The sequence below is a fragment of the Taudactylus pleione genome, unplaced genomic scaffold (assembly GCF_031769625.1).
Source record: "Taudactylus pleione unplaced genomic scaffold, aTauple2 ptg000095l, whole genome shotgun sequence".
Lineage (NCBI taxonomy): Eukaryota > Metazoa > Chordata > Amphibia > Anura > Myobatrachidae > Taudactylus > Taudactylus pleione.
The window spans coordinates 15,152,883-15,175,851 of NW_028284497.1; the positions used below are offsets into that span (position 1 = coordinate 15,152,883).

General features: G+C 44.1%; 1 protein-coding gene across 1 annotated transcript in view; it reads right to left on the reverse strand.

Annotated features, from left to right (window-relative positions):
• Window positions 1-22,969, reverse strand: part of RNF212B (ring finger protein 212B) — a 104,776-nt gene that overhangs the window by 16,042 nt on the left and 65,765 nt on the right. The window contains exons 10-11 of the mRNA XM_088470249.1: window positions 10,046-10,103; window positions 9,409-9,442 (exon numbers count right to left, since the gene is read on the reverse strand). Coding sequence (XP_088326375.1) covers window positions 9,409-9,442; window positions 10,046-10,103 — 92 coding nt within the window. The remainder of the gene's footprint in view (window positions 1-9,408; window positions 9,443-10,045; window positions 10,104-22,969) is intronic.

The window sequence follows — 22,969 nt, forward strand, 5'->3', positions numbered from 1 at the left end:
TTACCTATGCTGGCGATCACTTCCTGGACCCATTCCCCTAGACCTGAGAACCATTTCACTGGGTTCAGCCATGAAACCCATCCTTCTATCTTCTCCCCTACTTCAGCCACTGAAGCGTTATGGTTCTTACGAAACTCCCATTTTAGCTGCAGAATTTCATCCATCCTCCAGTCTATCACCTCCTTAGGGTCGCTGGTATCATTGGTGACATAGGTGCAACATTTTACTCCAAATTGGGTGGCTAACGTTACGCAATACCCTCCAGTAACAGCAGTTAAATAATTCAACACTAGCCTGTGTTGCACCAGTTCTTTCTTGTACGCTTGCAATTCTCTCCCTGTATACCTGAATGTGTCATCGTACATCTCGGTGATATTATTTATCAATTTAGCAAGTTCCAGAATATATCTAAAATTTTATGTACCCCGAGCAATTCTGGTGGGATCCAGTGCGACTAAAACTTGAAAGCCAGTTGTCTCACTTATTAACTGAGTGGCTTTATGCACATCACCAGGTATCATGTTTCTTTTGCCTCTGTGTTCATATTGCGTGTGAAGATATGGTGATGGTGTGTTTTTATGTATACCAAGCATTTCAACATGTGTGAGGGTCATAACTCCTGGAAGTATTCTTCCCAAATAACATAACAATTACAATACTAAGATTGGTCAGACACTCCCCTGGTTTGGTATAGCACTCCTCCTCCTGACTCCACTCCATCAGCTCTGCCATCAGCTCACATTTCCTTTATTGGTCCCCCATCACAGAAACTGGGTATCCCCAAACAGATCATCACGACAGAAACTTCTGGAAGAAAGAACTAGGATGACCACAGCAGACCACTCCATTGCTGGAAGCACTGATCTACACATTTCTTTAGCTCAGATATCTCACCGTCACCTTTTTAATCCTTCCGCCACAAGCTCGCAATCGACAGGTCCACGTTATCGGCCTTGTCTCCGCCTTGTATATCCACCGGTTGGTTAACCTCCCTATAGTTAGAGGAATGGACCCACGTATCTTCCTCGGCACCCTTTGAGGATGTTGTATCGTCAGATACGGACCTTTCCACCGATCAGTCAAACAACCTGAGCTAAAAAAAAATTTGGATCATAACAAATTCTCCAGGTTTAACAACATGACAATTTGCATTAGACATGTTAGTTAATAACACTTTCAATTTCAGTTATTCTCATTCATCTTCGTGAGACCCTGCACAGTAACCTCATTATCATATTTTCACATGAGGCTGCCTTTTTGAACGGTATCTCAAAGGAGGGCAAATAAAGGAAAAGACAGTCTGGGATAATCTTAGTGTTGTTACCCATCACCTTACACATGTTCTTGGAAACGTCACCTGTAAAATAAGTCCCCCCATCATTTTTAATAATTCTAGGGATATAGTATCTGCATACAGGTTCCTGTGTGGTGCCTGGCATGGCAGCCGTTTATCCTTAGCAACCTTGTGTCCTGTGAGTGGGAGATAAAGCACAACAGTTTAATATCATTTAAACATGACCTAAAATACAACAATAAATCGTCCACATTTTACATTAGAACAGCTCCATTGATAGGTTGAAAAGATTGTAAACAGTCATATAAGGCCTGGGAGAAGATACTGGGGTTAAGTATGAACCCATGGGAAACTCGTATTCCTGTGTGGTGTTCTTCACTTTGCAGTTCTTACTTACGTGTCCCACTTGGTGACCGTTAAAACATATTTTTGAACGGGTTGGATGAAAGGATTGTTGTGGGAGTTGAGCAAGAGGAAAAGATGGTGGGTATGGGTGAGGATGTGAAGGATAAGGGTATAGTGGGAGGTATGAAGTTTGTGGGTAGTATGAGGCCTGTGGTTGTGTATGATATGTGGGGTAAGGATGTGTTTGCTGTGGTGTGGGATTGGTGAGGACGTGTAATTGTTCAGGTGCAGGTGTGTCGGTTGGCTGTAATGTTATTGTCATTCCTTCCAGAGCTTGGATACTGACAGCCATTAGTTTTTCGCTCTGGGTCTCTCTCTTCTTTGTGATATTTTTATCATGTTCTATGGCAGATTCTATGAGTGTATCTATTGTGACTCCCCTCCAGCCAGGTTGTGAGGTCTGAACCAGAGTCTTTAAGTCGTCTTTCAGACCGTCCATGAGTACCCTAACTATCATTCCCCTGTGGTGAGTGCTATCTTTAATATCTTCTAACCCAGTGTACTGGGTGATAGCCTGCAGAGCCCGGTCATAATAACCTTCTGTAGATTCACTCTCCTTTTGCTTAATGGTGAAAATTTTGTTCCAGTTAACTACTACCGGAAAATATATACCCAATTGTGTTACAATGCGGGAAATGTTACCTTGGTTTACTTGATCTGTTAAGGGAACGTCGCCATCCAATACACAATCCGTGATAAATTTTGTCACGTCGGTATTGCGTGGTAGACAGGCCCTTAACACCACACGCCAATCTTTGCTATGAGAACTACCCAAATTCCTCAAAAATCTTTGACATTTGGCTAGTTCCTTTTTTTGGAATGAGGAAATCATTTATGATGTAATTTAGTTCTGCTCTTGTCCAGGGACAATGCATTACTACTTCCCTCGTGGGCACTACACCGTTCGCATCTGCATTTCCATTCGGAACAGTTATCGTCCGAATGGGATGCAGACCGGCAGCGCTGCTACCTTTGACCTGGTTACCTGGCTGGGGGTTTAATCTGCTGCTGCTACGTATGGTATTAACAACTTCCTCTACGGGTGCAGAGTGTGTTAACACTTCCCTTGCTGTTACCGATGAAGATAGCGGCACCACTCGTGATTGTGGTGATGCAGCATCTATCATTTGCACAGCATGGGAAATGGCAGACATTACAATAGACTCATCATCCACATCATAAACATTTTCTTTATGGATGCTTAAGAGAGGGTACAAATTGCTTGTTAAATTTTTATGGGTATTTTTGGTAACTGTACTTGCACCTCCATCCACATAAGGTGGGGGAGGTGAGCGTGAACTGTTGGCAATACTCTCCACACCACTACCTTGCCGCATGTGCGTGCCATTTTGCGGCTCGCTTGTATTGCAATTTAGCGCCGCGGATGTATTTTCTGGCAATGCGCTCGCGACGCACATTTTTAAGCCACGCATCCCCTTCATGCTGCCACAAGTTTAAACATTCATAATATTTGACCTTTTTCTCTCGGGAGCGCATCAGACTGTGATCCCGGACATTATCTAGTACATTTTTATTAAAACTACCAATTCTGGGAAACGGTCTAACACTCTTCATCGTCATTTTAAACCATACATCACAATACCTTATTGCATAAGTACAGTACTTAGTATGCATAATACGACGGGCCGATCCAATCGGAGCTTTCATTAGCAGCACATCATTGTCTAACATCTCTACTGTGTGCATGGCTCCCATTCTGAGACAAAATCCTACGCTTTTCAATAAAGATTTAAACTGGTGAAAGACAATCAAGATACTTTCACTTACCTGTGGACGATATTAACAGGATGCGCCCACACACCTGGATAAGATTTGAAAAAGGCAACTACCCGGATAAGATTTAGTAAGGCAACTTCCACACCTATGGAAGTTTGTATGTCGGCCACTTCCACGCGCCTCTCTACAACAAAGACAACATGTACACTTGCTACTGTGTATAGAACGGTAAAGCTACTTACCGAGCGGCTAGACTAACCCTTGCACCTAGCCCTTAAGGATCATACGATACCCTTAACCTTGTCCAACAAATATTCACTGTTACAGACTTTTTCCTGCGCAGAAAAATACACGTTAACCCAGATATTGATAACAATTGAAAAATGTAAACCTCAACGGCTTTGTTTAAACACCGTGGCAGCACAACCGGAAGTACGTATACGCTATTGTGCGACTAGTCACAAACAAAATAATGCGACTACCACACAACCGTATGACAACTTTTTAGCTGCGTACGCAAGAGTGCGTCTTTACTGTGCGCAAAACTGCGACTCAGCCACGTACTCAATACTTCGGCATCCTTTTAAACGTTAGCTTCTATCAACAAAGGAAAACAAACTTTTTCCTCTCTTGTCCCTGGAATCTAGTCAGCTTCCTTTGCTCACATGAAAACGGATAGCGATTTTTCAGCACAAAGCGGTTGCAGGAAAACCCTGCATGTGGCCACTCCACCCTTTGCTGAGATATCGATAGCCGTATGTGCCGTGTGAGTAGGTGACTTCACTCGATGAGCCCCCAACTAAGGAATCTATATTTGAACCTCTATATACCCCTGCCTGTACCTTCTAAAATCCTACCTATAAACCTCTAAGGATGACGCTAATTTGCGTACGCAGTCATACAGTAAATAAAAGACTCCAGACTTGGAACGTGTGGTTCCAAAGCACAAAGTATTATTCAAGTAAAAGTACAGTCAGTTACATGCTATTGATCCATACACAATTCGGCACAAAGGAATTATACAGGCCCAAGTACAGTATACATATGCAGCGCTTTCTGGTCCAGATGTTAGGCATCAACAAGAAACCCCTCGTCCCTCAGCGTTCAGCAAAAAAAGTAAGAACCCAGTGTTGGAGCACACATATTTATACCCCCCCAGAATAGACAGGACAATAGAGAAGTTTGTTGCTTATGCCATTGGTTCCCATGGGGGAAGCATCTGTTACAGAGCGTTTAACAGTTTGGTTCAAATAGACTCAACCCAGCCTCCAACAACTGGGGGTCTCTGCCCTCCCGCCCCCTGCAACATCCTAACAGTTGTTCATTGTATATACATTTTGTTGCTTGAAGTCTCTGCAGTCCATAAGTTGAGAATGCATGATGCGATCTCCACACCGATAATACCAGAATTCTGTTGAAAGAGTACGCATCAGTACAAAACCAAACACGGCTTACTTAGCATGTATAAAACCCTAGTTACCAAATAATCTTTATTTCACAGCATTTATACTAACTGAACAAACTTAAATCTTATACCTTAAAGCTTATTAAACCTTTTATGTGGATATGTAATGTGTGAGTATGCAGGGTTTGATATAAAGACGCTAGTTAACTTGGGGCAGATGCGTGCGCATGAAGCTAATAAAACAGTGTTTTCATACAAGGTCTTATGCATTCGCTAATATGCGACTAGTTAACAGCGCAATTGTGTGTATTAATGTGTGTATGAGGAATGGTGCACTTAAATCTCACTTACTAAGTGAACACCTAGCAGTGTGGAATGCTGAGCCTTATAGTTCCACATGCCCCCTCTCTCAGCAGCCCCCACCTACCCAGGCTCTAAAGAAAAGCCTTTTATTCTCCCTGACTCTTGTGTGAATGCAAATTAGCCCAGCTACAAGACCCAAACCTAAGATAACACTCTTGTATTTGAAGTTATTTCATTGCAGGAAGCTTGCTAATGTAAGGTGTGTATTTGAGCCGGGCCACCTGGAGTGAGAGCAGACGTTATCCAGGAAGCTTATCTACACAGGCTAGTTATCATGTGGCCATTTGCTCTGTTCTAGCTAATGCAATATATCCTTTAGGGGAATTATAATAATATGCACTTTATCCAGAACACCCAAACTACGTAAAGTCATGAAATGGGCTTTTGGTGAATCGCCGTAACTTGTGGCGATGGTCACGGATGCAATCACATGATGCTAATAGTATTATCGCCACATGTACTAAAGTGTGAGTTTATTTAAAATGGCGCTTAGGCGGCCATTCGCAAAATGGCGTCTTGTGGCCAGTCGCAAGATGGTGTGGCTGCGATTCAATTTTAAACTGATCTTGTCTCAGCCAATAATCCAGTTTTGACATCAGCCCTGGGCAGGGATCCCTGGGGAGTTGGGGACTCCCCCCAATAAAGGGGTCCTCCTCTCCAGGGCACCCCTGGCCTGGGCTGATAGCCCGGGCTATCCCCACCACCCTAGAGTGGTGGGTGGCGGGTTGCTAGTGTATGTAGTGTGTAAAAAATAGATTTAACAACATTGTCTTTACAGTAGAACTACAGGTCCCAGCAAGCCTCCCCCGCATGCTGGTACTTGGAGAAACACAAGTACCAGAATGCGGGGCATTAAGGGCCCGCTGGTACCTGTAGTTCACCTGTTCAACTTGGCGGTGTTAGCTTCTAAAGGTAATATCAGGAAATCAAATTCCAGAGTTAAGTTCGGTAGCATTGCCATTGCAATGTCCTCTTCATAAACTTGGACTCCTACAAATGTTAACTGCTGGCATATGGATATCATCTTTGTCAATATAGTCACTCATACTTCTGCATTCTCTCAGCTTGGTATTATTTAACATACACCTCAGACCAATTCTTCTCATCAGATCCCTTCGTATGCTGCCTGCAGGGATATCCACATGTCTTTAGCTAACATTTTCCCATGTATAATAGAATAAATGTGCTGTTCAACACTTAAGACTATTGTTCCCATGGCTCTTTCTATATCCACAGGGCTTGGATTATTACCTGGGTCAACTGTAACTTTCCACAACCTTTCATGCTTTAGTTTTATTTCCATTGCATATTTCCATGTGGTATAATTTTCTGAACATTTCAGCTTAATTAACCCCATCACAGACACAACTCCAGTGTACATTATGTGCACTGAAAACAGTTTTGCAGTCTCACTGATTTGTTTTAGCAATACTCTGCACTGACACTCTGTGTCACATGTGTCTTCTGGCGTTTGGTGCATTGCATTTGTGTACCTGGACCCATAACCTGTTGATAAGTGTGTACTATTTAGCGGTGGTATGCAAAGATAAATAGCAATACCATTCAACACATATGGTGAGAGAACCAGAGAGGTTACATTTGGGTATCATCCTCATAAGAAGAGTTACTGAAAACAAAAGGTGCTTATTCATTTTACATGTGAAATAGTATAGAAAGAGAAGAGCAGAGAGACTAGCAAAAAGTGCTGTGCCTTGTGGTTCTCCAACTGACGCAGGAAGTGAAGTGCCTATTACATATGAGATCTGTGATAGCAGTAACATATTATTCCAAACTATCAATATACTGTACAGAGATTTCAGAAAGTAGTGTATGGTCAAGATTATAATAAATCAGCATCTGAACTTTTTTGTAAAAATGTGACTCATTTAATAACATATTGAGACACTATTCTCTGTTGTGTATATGACACTGCATTGCATTACATTGTGTATAGAAAGGGTAATTTGGCATTTGCTATTAACACTACCAGGCTGCATCTCCAGTGGCGTCACAAGGGGGGTGCGGGCCGCACTGGGTGTCACCCACTGAGCCATTAAGTGCAGCAGTCGTCAAGGGTGGAGAGAGCCACGCGGGCCCCCCGGTAAAGAGGGGGCGTGGCCTAATTTCAGAAGGCGTGGCCACGCCCCTTGTAAAGAAAAAAATAGTTTTGCAGCGCCGCGCGCCGGGGAGGGGGCGCTGTGAGCCCCTCAGCCCGGCGCAAAGCCAGTGGGGGGCGCGATCAGGGTGATCGCTCCCCCCTTCAAGCATAGGAGATTGCTGTGGCTGCTACTTAGCAGCCGCAAGCAATCTCCCGCTGCAGCCCAGCACACGCTGTGTGCTGGGCTGCTGCAGAGGGAGGGAGGAAGTGAGGGGGGGCGGTGCCAGACCCGGACCCCCGCCGTGCTCCTCTGGAAGCCCGGGCCCGGGTAAACTGTACCCCCCCCCCCCCTCTCGTCGCCCCTGGCACTCGTCTCCTGACACTGTGAGGGATTCGGCAATGCACACATGGCAGTTTGTACCTCCGGCGCCCCCCCTACCCCCCATTGTTAAGCACGGGCCACGGGGGTTCAGACAGCGAGGTCATGCCCCCTTCTCGCAAGGCTATGCTTCTTTTCGGTGGTGCATCCCTTCCCGCTCCGGGTTCCACCACGGGGAGGGATGCCACTGCGCATCTCTAAATTATTGCATGTGCAAGCGGAAACCTGTGCCACCCATTGAATTTATCCGAGAGATCTGTCAGAAGCAGGCTTACCTTCCCCGTACACACAACTCAGAATCGTACAGAGTTTTTGACAGACACCCACAACACTCCCAGGACACTCCCACAAATCATGGTGGTTACAGGTGATTGCATTGTCACCGACCAGTTCCTGCCCCGAAAAACACCTTTTCACTGACAGCCAGATACTGTATGGCCAAGTTACATCCAACTCAGAATAGGACGAACATATGTAAAAATGCATAAAATTGCTCCTGTGCATTCACTGAATGCAACAACTTGCCGTTTGTGTACGTCAGGGATGGGGAACCGTATAAGGCCCGCGCAATCATTTGGTCTGGCCCTCTGAGCTTTTTTCTGCTAGCCTCTTCTGGCTAGCAGGGTGCCTAGAATGGCACTCTACAGCCAGAATCTATGCAGCAGTGCCGCCTGGAGTGTTATTAGGATGTTTCCGACGGTCACACCACTGCCCTTACAGGTCCCCGGAGCATCCACAGGATGCTCATAGCATTGCTGTAATCACCGGCGATTGTGACCCGGCCCTGTGTGACGTTACATAGAGGGGCCATGGCCTGCACCGGGCCCGCAAATAATGTTATATGTATCAAATGGCCCTTGGCAGAAAAAAGGTTCCCCACCCCTGGTATACGTGAACAGAGATCTGTACGACTCAGAATCAGGCCCTATGAGAAGATGGATTCAGTACTATGAGTACTGATTTGGCATTGCTTATATCAGTGGCATGATGCAACAAGGTGCAGGATCTCACCAGGAAACCCTGCATATGGGAGATATGGGCTTTGCTGTTGACACCCAGCAGATTGGTAACAAGCAGGTTACATAAACTGAAAGGGAGAAGCAGCACAATCTACAAGGCATAATAAGACTGCAGGTATAATTGGTCTGAGGCACGAAGCATCGGAAGAAGTACAACTGAGTGGCAGGTCTTATACCTAATTTGTCTGAAGCACTGGAGATAATTAAGCTGAATCACAGGTATTGTAGCTGAATGGTCTGAGACAGTATGCGCCGGAGGTAATACAAATGAATGAAATACGTACAATAAATTAGTGGAACACAGTTCCTATATGAAACACAGGAATCCCATGTAGCCAAGAAGGGTCTGACTGCAAGCAGCAAAAATAAAGTTCTGACAATGAGGAGGAAACCAGACCTGTTTTAAAAAGGAGAGTTAATAAGAATTGGGCGGGCAGTCCAAAATCATAGATCACTGGACCGCGTTCTTAAAAGGGCACTGCAGCTCCGCGGGTTACCACTACAATGAGCCCATATTCCAGAAGAATACAGCGGTCGGAGGGTGGAGCCAGCAACCCCACCAGAGAACGCCATGGCCGATGACCATAAAGACTGCGACCACCCAGAACGACTAGGCGCATCTGTATCCGGTGTGTAACAGTCACAATGTGATAAAATTCTGAGGCCATTCTCTTGTTAATATAATATGTTGGATAAGTAGTCACTTACCGATAGGACGTGCTTTGTCCAGATATGGGCGAACCTGAAAATGAATTCCAGTACAAAAGAATATAAATACTTTCAATGTATCGACTGGTAAGAGTTTAAATGCATCAATCCAAGGATGGTACTATGTTTTTCTCTTAACTTTGTTAGTTTAAAGCTCCTTAGAGCTATAACACGGGAGATATCTCATTTGCAATATACCTGACCTGATCTCTTATGGCCTATAGTCTAATCTAATAGTAACTAAAACTTTATTTGAGTGCTAAATTGGTTGTTTCAATGTGTTCAATTGCGAGGCTTAAGAAAAAATACATCATGTACTTTATTCATTTATTTTTCTAATACTATTGTATGGGTGTTTAAACACTTTTACTTGATTGGCATTGCATTCCCATCAAAATCCCGTTTTACCATGCTCTCAGTCCACACTCCTTAGTTTAACATGAAATGTTGCCATTGTTTTATCAGAGTACATAAAATACCATCCTCTTCAAAGTTGATGTTCATACTATACACAAAAATAATATGAGATGCAAAAACATTTATGCCCTACTGTGTTCACCAAATTTTATACATCCTAAAAGTACTTTGCTTTATTTTTCTAAGGACCATCACACACAAATATTTGTGATATTCTTACCTTGACTGGAACTTAGTGGAGTGTTCCTGTCCTGTAGTCTGTTTGCTGATGTTGGTTGCTAGAGATAAGTCAATTTTCAGTAATTAGCATTTAAATACAATAAACAGTTTAATGTCTAACAGTATGCTTAAAATCATCAAATACTGGTAGTAGATTCTGCTGAAATATGGTGTAAACTATTTTCTAAAACAGGAAAAATTGCTTATTTAAAATTGGTGTGTCATCCCCAAATACAACTGTCTTTTTGGCCCAAATGGAAAAGGCTGCAACTTGCTGGTCCTTGCGCAATTCTGGCGATATAGTTGGTAGATTTAACGAGGCAATTCATTTTAAGGAGAAACCAGGTTGTTTTTGTCTTAAAAATAATTTCTGCTTTAAACCTAACCGCTATATCACCAGATTCGCATCAGGACCAGCAAATCGGAGCCTATTACATTTTGGCTCTTGTCATCATAATATTAAGGAATTGTACAGCTCACAGTTATAAAAAACCTTTTATAACTACATTTATTTTTTTTCTACCAAGGACAAGACCGGTAAATATACTGTAGCTCCTATTTAGTTTCTGTAGAATAGAAAGGCTGTTGAAAAAGAACTGTAGAAAATCAGGATATAAATTGTGACAAAAGCTCATTGGAAAGCTGTTTAGGTACAAGGACTGTAAATTCTGAAATATCAAACTGGGGTTTGTTTTTCAGTGGGACAATAATTCAACTTGCAATGCATTAGCAAAACTGGAGTGCCTTAAAGAAAATAGGTGGAAAAATGTCCTGTTTTTGGGGGAAGGGGAGTGTGATTTTGAAACATATCCAACAATGCATGGTGGTTTCAAAATCCCTAAACAATGCAGCTTAGGGAAAACAGCAGTTACTATTGTGAGTAAAAAGGAACTCCCTCCCCTTCAAAATATTGTGGGCCTTCTGAGTGGTGCTTGAGTTTGTCCAGGGCCCCAAACCTAGGGATGACCAGCTCAATGGTCCCATCTGCTACCCCTTGTCAGGGGGTGCAAGGGGAATTTAAAAAATCTTGTGCCCCATATATATTATTCAATAACCTATTGTGCCTCCTTTATAATAAGTAACCAGGACTGTGGAGTTGGAACTCCAAACCCTTGATTTGACTATTGTCAGACTCTAACATCTTCATATATGGCAAATATATATTACTGTATTTTAGTTAGTAATAACAAATTTACTGTAGTAAAATGGTATCATAAGGCATATTCATCACCACCACATAAATCATCAGGCTACTTCGATTGATTGGTCATAAAATATATTTTATTAAAATTGCTGAACAAGAAAACTGTGAAAGTAAATATGCAACAAATGATGCATTTAATGAATGAAACATGGCTTAACAGAACATAGGATATATCTTAAAACTACAGAATGTATAAAATTCCCCAAGAGTCACTCCTCCCTCCTTAGCTACACACTTTAAAATTCTGTCCTGGAATGTGGGCGGCCTAAACTCCCCCATTAAGCACAAGAGAATGGTTTCCCATTTAAATCATTTTCGCCCCCAGAAAAGATGCAGTGGGTAGCGGATGGTGGTTGTTCCCTCAGAGCCCGATGGTTGGGCCAATGTATTTCAGCCGATTTTCTAAGGAAAACAAGAAGGGTGGCGATATTATTCCATAAAGATCTTCAGTATACAATTTTGAACACAGTGGCTGATCCCGAGGGTCGCTATCTTCTTTTAGATATGAGGTTTTGGTGGTCTACTTTTACCTTGGTTAATGTTTATGCTACTAATAATGCAACCTCTGAATTTTTACAGGACTCTACCCATTTACTGGTGCAATGCACCATATTTCCTCTTATTGTTGGCAGCGATCTGAATTCAGTTTACGACCCTCGCTTGGATAAAGAGCCCACCCCACGACACCCGGCTTCTCCTATGTGGAAGCAAATCCAACTCATGAGGTCGAACATCCAGTTCATGGATATCTGGCATCTTCCGAACCCTACAGACAGGTCTTTTACGCTCTATTCAGGGTTTCATAAATTTTGGTAAAAAATAGACAGCATATTAGTGGCAGATTATCTGGTAACACGGGTCAAACACATGGATATTCACAACATAGTGGTTTCCAGCCATGCCCCAATTTCAGTTATCCTGGAGTGCATAGTACAGGCGGGGGGAACACGAAGTTGGCGTTTTCCAAGTTACCTTTATTGGTCAGTTCCTTACTGATAAATGGATGAACTACATGAACAACAATTTAGATTACTGGGACAGACCCACTATGTTTTGGGGTGCATCCAAGGCCATCCTCCGTGGCCGAGACTTAGTATTTTATGATTTAAATATTACAAATGGGGCAATAAAACTAGACGTCTTCTAGCGGCCATGTCCAAATCGAAATCCTCCAGACGTTTTGTCACAGCGCTCAAACATTCCCAGAATGGTCAAATATTAACCGACTCCTGTCATATCTTGGAACAATTTGAATTATATTACAAAAGCCTGGAGGCACATTTGCTCCCTTTTACACAAGACCAATCTGAATCCCTTATACCTCTTTTACACCGAAGTCCCAGGTATGAACCGGGATTTGGAACATGTTTCCAACCTGGATCAGAGACTTACCGACTGCGAGCCAAACCCGGGTTATGGCCGGGTCGGCACCGTTCACACCGGTTCCGGGTCTGCAGTGACTTGGCTCTTCCGGTGTGCAGTGGACACTTGGAGATGGTGTAATCTCCAAGCACCACTGAAGCCGGCCAATCAGGTAGTATGCGGCACGATTCGGGTCATCGTGACCCGGATCACACCGTTTACACTGCAGGGTGACATGGGAACGACCCGTTGCCAACCCTGCATACTACCCGAGTTGGATCCCCGGGTCCCTGGACCCGAGTGGATCCATTTACACTGACAAATATCCCGGGTTGATGCACGTTTGCGTGCAAAAAACGTGTATTTTGAAGTTGTTGAAAAAGGGGTAATAGTCAGCCTATCACCCTCCTGGATGTTACAACAGCCATATCCCAACTTCACCCCGGGTCCTGATGGCCTGTCCAAAGAATTTTATAAAATATTACAACCACACATTGCACCTACTTTAATGGAGCTCTTTAATGACAACCTCCAAAATCATACCCCTTTTCCATATTTTAACTCTGCTCACACTATCCTATTTCCAAAACCTAACCGCGACCCTCAAATGATAGACCAGTGGTTCCCAAACTTTTTTACTTAATGCCACCCTTAGTGTCTCATCATTCTTTTCTCGGCACCCCTAGGCCAAAAGAAAATACCTAACTTTGGGCCTGCTTCATTACCGATCGCAACTGCGATTACGCATCCAATCGGCCAATTGTTGCATTCTGCGAATGCGTATGCACTGCAGTGACTACACAGATGTATGCATTGCACTGCAGTGACTACGCAGACCCATCGGAGAGTTATTGACAGGAAGTGCCATTTGTGGGTGGTGACGGGGGGGTGTACGGGGAAACGCAGGCATGCCAGTGCTCTTTAACGCTGTTACAGGGGCGTGCATAAATAAGCCAGTGCATTGCTTTACAAAGATTGAGGACTCATAGTGTGTTGCGATGAAGTTAGCAATTTCTGAGTAAGGTCAGAACTTGTGCAAGTGTGTGTGAGTCTGCGATGGCACTCTATTGTACTGATGGTTTTGCAGTCTTGCTAAACATTACGAATGTGTGTAAGGTAAAATGAGCGTCCTTATGTTGTGCTGCGGCGGCATAGCGATTGCAATGGATTAGCATACTATAGCAGTTGAACTGCGTGCGTAATCGCTATTGCATTCACAGATGCGATCGGTAGTGAATCAGGCCCTTTATATCCATTTAACTAAGTAATAACTTTATTTTGATTTGCGAATCTGCTAGTACAAGCAGGAACTGGCATTATACATGCGCACAGTGGGCCTGATTCAGAGATGTATGTAAACCCGATGTTTATGCACACATCTCTGGTGTTTTTAGATTTGCGCATGCGTAGAAGTCGGTCTACCCATGTACAGTTCAGGGGCTGAGATGTCGCTCACAGTGCGCCAAAAGCTGCAGCATGATTGACAAGGGCAGTACTGCAGAAAACGGGGCTCCGTTTTCTGGGCGCGCCAGAGCCAGTGACTGGTTCACTTGCCCCGGCAAAGTGAATTAACCAGACATTCTGCGTAACCTGAGGGTTACTCATATGTCCAATGTTCACACAGTTGCTCTGAAGCTGCGTCTTCTGATGCAGCATTAGATCACAAAAGTCGACAGTGGGCGTCTATTACACAAGCCTCCTCTGGCTGGTTATGTATATTTTAGCACAGCTGCTGCATACAGAGATGCAGCGGCTGGGCAAGAGCGCCCATCAACAAATAAGCTGTATGTTTAGCCCTGGTGTGTGGTGGAAGGGTGTATTGAGGACCATGGTAAAGACATTATTATAGATATTTTAAATAAAGATAAAGTGCAAAATAAAAGTGTGTAAGACATATGCACTTTGGACCTCATTCAGAGCCGGTCGCAAAGAGCGTGCGGTCAGTCTGAATGAGGGGAGGACCTCTTGAATTTTCAAGACGTCCTCCTTTGCGGTGGTAAGGCTGTGGGTTAACACCCACAGCCTTACGACCGCCTAAGGTGATGGTCGCGATGGTCAAGACCATCGGGGCTTACGACGAGACCCTAGGGTAGGGTCTCCCTTGTTGTAAGCCCCGGAGAGCTTTCGGCTCTGTCTGAGCCGGAAGCTCTCCACTTACATCACTAGTGATGTCAGTGGGGCCGCCCCCAAACGGTAGGCGTTCCCATGGGAACGCCCCCGTTTGGGCTGCCACCCCCCGGCAAGCCTTCCAAACGGTGCGAGTTGTCAATCAACATCGACAGCTCGCCCCCTTTGGAAAGCGTAGCGGGTCTCACGCATGCGCACGCCGGCGCCGTCGTGCGCATGCTCTGTGGGGGGCCATCGACCCGGTCTGAGCGCATCGGCGCTAACGACCGGGTCTGAATCACCCCCTTTATCTCTATGTAAAATATCTAAAACCATGTAATAATAGCTTTACCATGGTCTGCAATACACCCTTCCACCCCACCCAGTGCTAAATTTACAGTTTATTTGACAATCAAAAATGAAAGGATAAAAAAAGAAAATATTAAATTACATATATTCAATTTTAATTTATATTAACAATTGCACTACCTCATGGCTTCAGCTGTGTAACAGACTGTCACATAAACAGAAAAGCCATCAGGAGTCCAGCCACACTGTGAGGTGAAGGAGTAGAAAAGATGGGAAGTGGAGAAGGGGCGAGGTCGCATGGCTCTCACAGTGAGCGTCAGCAGCACAGCATGAGGCCGGCTGTGCAGTTTAAAAAGGCCGCAGGCTGCTTAAAGAGGCAGCGCTTGGCCCGACCAGCTAACTTACCCTCGGACCATCCACCTGCGGCACCCCTGCATAGGTGCACACTTTGGGAACCGCAGTGATAGATTCATATCAACCAATCACGTTACTCAACACTGATATTAAACTATTTGCAAAAATAACGCAGCTTGGCTTCAGTACCTGCTTCCACAAATTTTGGCAATCCATCAACTGGGCTTTGTGCGCAATACCATTCAGTCAAGGGAGTATGGTCAGCAATAGCTGCGACTACTGCTTCTTCCCAGTCACATACCACACAAAATATATTGCTTAGCCTCAACACCACGAAAGCATTCAATACAGTGCTATGGCCTCACCTGTTTTCAGTCTTGCAGCTTAGTCTTGTCACCCTTCTTTTATTGAGGTAATCCGTTACCTTTACATGTCGTCCTCTACGTCACTCCAGATTAATGGTTATAATTGTAATCCAATAACTATGTCCTGTGGCACTCATCAGGGGTGTCCACTCTTTCCAGTCTTATTTAACATAGCCATTGACCCTTTGCTATGTATCCTCCAAAATGATGCTAGGTTTCATGGGATTGCGATTGGAAATAAAACAATTAAACTAACTGCATTTGCAAACGATATCTTATCATATGTATCACAACCTGCCGACTCCTTGCCTCATATTTTTCAGATATTACAGCAGTTTGGGGAATTCTCCAGGTTTCAAGTTAATTGGTCAAAATCAGTCGCACTCCATTTGGCATAGGGAGACTTTCTCTGAAATGATGTGGGTAATGTACAAATATCATGGAGGTCCGATTCCATCACTTACTTGGGAATTACCATATCTAAGAGACTGGGCCATCTCTATATTAACGCCACGTCTGTTTTACGTGGGCTGTCTGTTGAGATGGAGGGTTAGAAATCTCTACCCTTGTCCTATGTTGGGAGGGCAAATCTTATTAAAATGGTGCCCTTTCCATGTTTAATGTACATGATTCACGTACTACCTTTCATGTTAACCCCCAAAGATATTCAACATACTTAGTTTTTGTTCAGGCAGCTCATATGGCAGGGCCAATGGCCACGCATAGGACTCATTAAACTACAACAATCAGTCCCTAATGGGGGTATCAATGTTTACAATGTTCAGCTATACTGTCAAGCTGCTTGACAATTATGCTAAAACATCTTTAGAGAGAGAATTACTTGAGGGAGGAGACTTGGTATCTTATTTACACTTACACGACCAAGAAATCCCACTTCAAATTTGGGAAAACCCACTCCTCTGGTCTGTTAGCAAACTATGGCATAACCTGCGTCAAAATTTAATTGCCCACAAAACTTTATATCTTCCTCGTTTCCAATCCTGATTTTCAGTAAGGACAAGCTCAATACCCCTTTAATTTGTGGAGACTGGGCGGTGTGGTTAATATTGGCTGCCTCGTAAACTCAGAGCTTTGTCAGCCTCTCATGTTCTAGGCCTCTACTAAGTACCCAGCGCTGGCTGGACACCCAGTGGCGTTCCTTTTAGCCCAACATTATACTAGCTTAGTCATCAGACACTCTTCCCCAAATGATTGGCAGAACCCACTTGATACACTGCTTCAGCAGCAGCCATACAGCACAGGGGCGATCTCACTAGTTTACAAACGACTCCAAGTTCCACTGGACCATTCTAAGGCCCAAATGGCCTTCCTGTTTAGCCTTTCCAGAGCCCAGGTTTACAAATTGGTGACTTACTAAAGGCCCATTTACAATCCTGCCGGGCTTTATCTTATGTAATCTTATATGGAGATGTTCCTAAACATACAGTACTTCACAAAACACCTTTCTCCACACAGGTTTCTGACGGCGTCTCCACCTCTCACCTGTTACAAATGCTGCGCACCTTAAGCAAATCTGTTGCACTGCCTTTGGGCGTGTCCTCTGATTTGCCAGTTCTGGGTACTCATACGCTCCTACTCTGTTGAACTCTTAACAAAACTATTTACCTCTAAAACCGTAATGGGGGCTTTTTGGAATCCTACCACAGTGGGATGTAGGAAACTACTAGCAGTGAGTGCAGCAGCATACAAGCCATACTACAAACATGGTTACACCCCGACCCCCTCTCTGTATCCCTTTTTAAGGCTAAGCTTTTTTTATCTCTTTAGAATGGAGTGGGTGGGGACTACACTGGACAGGGAGGCAAAAGTAGAACAATTCTTTGAGGTATGTGAAAGCTTCATAGCGACACTATCTGCAGCCATTAAATCCCAAATCTATAATTATCCTCAGATATAAATCAGATTGTTCCAGAGAAGCTCCCATGGCAAATTTAATTAGCTAGTAAATGGATTCTCAGTCTGCCTGCTCTGTTCTCACGCCCCGCTCTGTCTGGCCTCGCTAACACTCCAGCCATTCCTGCTCATCTCACCCTTTCCATACCCGGCTGGTCCTCTTCTCCATGATCTTACATCTTCTCAACTCTCTTACAGTGGGAGCCATTGGTGGGTCAGTGTGTACCCCAGCTACCACTGTGCTTACGTAAATGTTGGAGACGAGACAGACCTTACAGAATTATTATATAGATATCCAGTAAGCCTGGCTACTTAATAATTGTAAAATAAATGTTAATGCTGGGATACTGAAGGATTCGAATCTAGGGCCCTCTACTTATAAAAGTGCTACTTTAGTCCACTGGGGATTATTAACACATTACTGGGACTTGCACTGCTGCCAATGCTGTAATACTGGGGCTGCATAATTATATTTATCAGCGGATCGTTTGGACTGCTAGCTACTCAAGTTTATTCTGTAATCTGACTGTCTTATTTTGAAGTCTATATTTGATACAACTGGTTCTACTAATGACTACTGGTGGATATCCTTAAGGCAGTGGTGTCACTGGGTTTCACTCGATGCACTGTGAAATTCTCGTTGCGGCACTATGAACCCCACATGCGTGGCTTTGGTGCAATAGGGGGCGTGGCCTTTTGTCCACAAGGTCACGTCCCCTATTCTGTGCAGTTTTGGGGGCATGACCACATGTCACTCGGTGCAGCCCGCACTTCCCTAGTGTGGCCACTGGGCCACTTTTCCACTCCAAGGATTGATACATCTCCCAGTCAGTATTAGCAACACGGTTTTCTCAGTCACAACCACCACCCCCTCCTCTTCTGCTTCCTGTAGAAGTCACTCAAGACTCAGTCGTAGGCCATCTATTTTACTTAACGCTTCATCATTTGGTGAACTTATCAGCCTTTTCAGTCTACAGTACTATCTTTATACTAGTTATACCCAAATCTACCTGTTTTCTTCCCTGACCTTCTCTCACGCATTTTAAATTGTTTATCCATCTTCTCGTCGTGGTGCCCCTGTCCAAAAACAGGCGACTTCCATGGGAGGTGCCTCCTGTTCACCGAGGGTGTGTGGCTGAGCAGAAACATCATGGTGGAGGAGTGGTGACCAGAGCCCACCGGCAGGTTAAGCATAGGGATAGACATCGGAAACCGATGGTTACTAACCTTTGATGTTTTTGTTCCGATGGTAGTGCCATTTGATGGTTGGCGGTCCGATGTTTGCCACCATCAAATGGAAATCATTAGATGGTGTTCTGATTTTTTTTTTCTTTATTCCTGATAGCTATGCATCCCCTGGCTCTTTCCTGGCTACTGAGTATGCATCAGGGAATCTTCAAAGCTGGCCACACACATAGCGATATTTTACCCGATCTGGCCGATTCAGACACATTGGAACGACAGATCGTGTAAAATATGGCCAAACTGAGAGTAAATCGTGAGTCCCCACTCACGATCACGATGCGCGTTTCCCACTGGTCACACATCGCATCATCAGATCTGCCGTGCAGTAGGGCAGATCTGACAATCTAGGACACGATGCACTGTGAAATTCTGGATGCAGGAGAGATCGTTTGAAGATTGGACACCAAATTGTGTGGAGATCGTGTGCCGGGGAGAGTTTCAAGGGAAATCGTACACATCGGCTCATCGTGTGGAGATCGCTATGTGTGTAGGCACCTTAACTCTCCTCCCCTCTCTAGGCTGCTGCTAAGCAACAGGGCACATTGCTATCTCTGATTAGCTCTCACAGGGGCAGATGTATGAAGCTCTGGGAAGTGATAAAGTGGAGAGTGATAAACGACCAACCAATCAGCTCCCGTCATTTTTCAAAACACAGCCTGTAGCATGACAGCAGCTCAGTGGCTGGTCGTTTATCACTTTCCAGAGCTTCATACATCTGCCCCACTGTCTCTTGCTGTTTCAGCACCCTGGCCAGCTCCCATACAGCAGCTTGGTGCAAGATTTGTTTTCTGTGACTGCTTCACTAAAATTGTCACTGCTCGGCTCCCTTTTGACACAAATTAATGGTTCAACCACCTAAACCTGTGTGGTGACACTGGTAAGATGCAGGGGCAGGAGTGAGAAGCAGGGGGTTGTGGTTATATGTGAAGGGGTGGGATATACTAGGCAGCAAGTAATCAGTCAGTTCTTGATGTTGATGTGTTGGAAGCAGGAAAAATGCCAAACATTAAGATCTGAGTGACTTTGCCAAGGGAAAAATTGTGATGGCTAGACAACTTGGTCAAAGCATCTCCTAAATGGCAGGTCTTGTGGGGTGTTTCCATTATGTAGTGGTTAGTACCTACCAAAAGAGGTTCATGGAAGGACAACCCGTGAACCGGCAACATGTCCGTCTGGTCCTATACCACAGAAGAGCTACTTTAGCACAAATTGATGAAAAAGTTAATACTGGCTATGATAGAAAGGTGTCAGAAAACACAGTGCATTCCAGCTTGCTGCTTAGCCACAGACCGATCACAGTGCACATGCTGATCCGTTCACTGCCGAAAGCACCTACAATGAGCATGCGAGTGTGAGAACTAGACCATGGAGCAATGGAAAAAGGTCGCCTGGTTTGAGGAATCACATTTTATTTTACATTGTGTGGTCGGCCAGGTGTGTGTGCATCATTTACCTGGGGAAGAGATGGCACCAGTATGCAGTACAGGAAGAAGTCAAGTCAGCGGAGACAGTGTGATGCTCTGGGCAATGTTCTGCTGGGAACCAAGTACCACCTACCTTAAAATTGTTGCAGGCCAAGTACACCCCTACATGGCAACAGTATACACTGATGGCAGTGACCCTTTTTTTAGCAGGATAATGCGCCCTTCCATACTGCAAAAATTGTTCAGGAATGGTTTTAGGAACATGACAAAAAGATCAAAGTGTTACCTCCAAATTCCCCAGATCTCAATCCGGTAAAGTGTCTGTGAGATATGCTAAAAAAACAAGTCTGAGCCATAAAGGCAACACCTCACAACTTATAGGACTGACAGGATCTGCTGGAAACGTTTTGGTGCCAGATACCACAGGACACCTTCAGAGGCCTTGTGGAGTCCATGCCTCAATGGGACCTAGCTGTTTTAGCGACACGGGGGGATCTAAACAATATTCATTGAATATGGGAAAATAAGCCAGTTATAGCAATTAGTAGCATTCTACACATATACTTTGTGTGTAGAATGCTACCAGGCTGCACCAGGCTTTGCACACCACAGTACTGCTGCTCGGAATCTGCGTTCCTGGCTCAGTGCTGCACATACATGTTATACTTTCAAATACATTTATCAGCACACACTTTATTTGAACCTTTATATATTTCTTTATGTTTTTATATACTGTGCCCAGTGCTGGGCTTAGTAAGTGTTTTCCCCCAGTGCAGCACGTTCCTTGCTGCACCCTCTCAGCGCTGGAGGTACTGTACCAGAAGCTGATTTTCCTGGTCCCCCGGTGCTAAGCAGCCCACAGCCCTGCAGGCTCCCAATGTATCAGCACAGCCACCGGGGCTTCATTTACACTCGCCCAGTGCAGCAGCGAGGGTTTAACATGCTGCATCGTCACAGTCGATACATTTTACAAATACATTTTTAAACAAAACACTATACGATCTGCACAATGTATTGTTCCAATCCGCATTGATATATATTGTAAGGCGTGTGTACCCAGACTTAGTATAATTACTGATCCATCCCTAATGAAACACTATTCTAAATCACTGATGTGTTCCATAAAGTACATCCCAAATATGCTTTACACCACACACAGCTTTAATAGCTTAAAATAAATGATTTAATGCCATGTAAATTTTATTTGTATTTTTTCCAGTTGGGTAAGCTATCCTTATGTACCTTTAAATTACTGGAAATTAAACCACTAGATGGTGCAAGTGAGACACACTCAACAGCAGAATGCCAAAGAAATCACATGCATATATAACATATCAGTATAATGTAGTTAAAATGTAGAGTTGTGCTGTTCGGTTCCCCAGAAATCTGAATCCACCCGAATTTCGTGAATTTGGGCAGTTCTGAGTCACGTTTCCGATCTCTTGAGGAGATCAGAATAAATCCGAGTCACGGTTCTGATCTTCCAGCGGTTCGGAATTTGAATTTTAAATCTCAATTTCGGTTATTAGAAAAAAAAAAAAAAAAAATTCAGATCCAAAACCAAAAACAAAATACTTGAGGGTGGTTGTGCAAAACCAAAATACAAAGATGAATCCAGATCCAAAACCAAAACATGGGGGCAGCGCACATCTCTAATAAAATAACACAGTAAATGTAATGTAGTAAAAGTGACTCGATGTACAGTATCTATTAGTTTAGATCTTTCTGAGAAGGCCTTCTCAGATTTTTTTAAGAGCTTTTATTATTATCGGGTTATGCATAGAATATTACACTACAAACTGACAGGAGTGCAGAGGGTAGAAGAACAGACTGAAATATATATACCCCTCGCTCTTCTGAATGAGGGAAACAGTTGAGTTGAAAGACACAGTGTAGGTTAGTTTAGGGCTGCCAGCATGTGGAACCCAATTCAATAGTGTGTGCACCCAGGGAAATCTAGAAAGGTATAGTCTGTGCCAAGAGAAGTGTCTAATACCCCCCAGGGGCATGCCTAGCACTATCTTTACATCACCAATCCACCTCTCAGCATCATGCCCCCCTAATCGCTCCCCTATCATGGCTCACCCGATCTCCCACAATATTATCATATCCCTATCAATCCCCCCAAATCAGTCACCTCACTTACCTGTGACATTATTATGTCCCACAGTAGTGTCCCCATTTCCTATTATGCCAAATAGAACTGGAGGGCATAATTATATATTAAATTCACTAGTCAATGCATTGTGTTGACTCACTCACTGACACTGATGTCTGACATTAGGGTGTTTCCTGGACACTAGGTGTGCACTCCTATGGCTGCCAGGGCTTGCTTGGACCAGTAGTGCCTCAGGAAAAAATGCCATGCGACCGTGCCATCCCGCTGCATACCCCGGATTTTGAAAAGGAAATCCATTCTGCACATGTGCAAACTGTATTTCCTATGACTCCCTGGCCCCCATGCAGTGATGACATCACTGGCAAGTCGCGCCCCAGAATACCGTGTGAACGGCATTGTGGGGCACGTGCACCGGGCACAAAAGTGCAAGGAGGGAAACTTAGTTCTCGAAGCACTCTTTGGTTGGTCTCTAAAAATGCAGATATCAGCTGCAGCAGGGGAGACTGATCATCAGTCCCTCTGA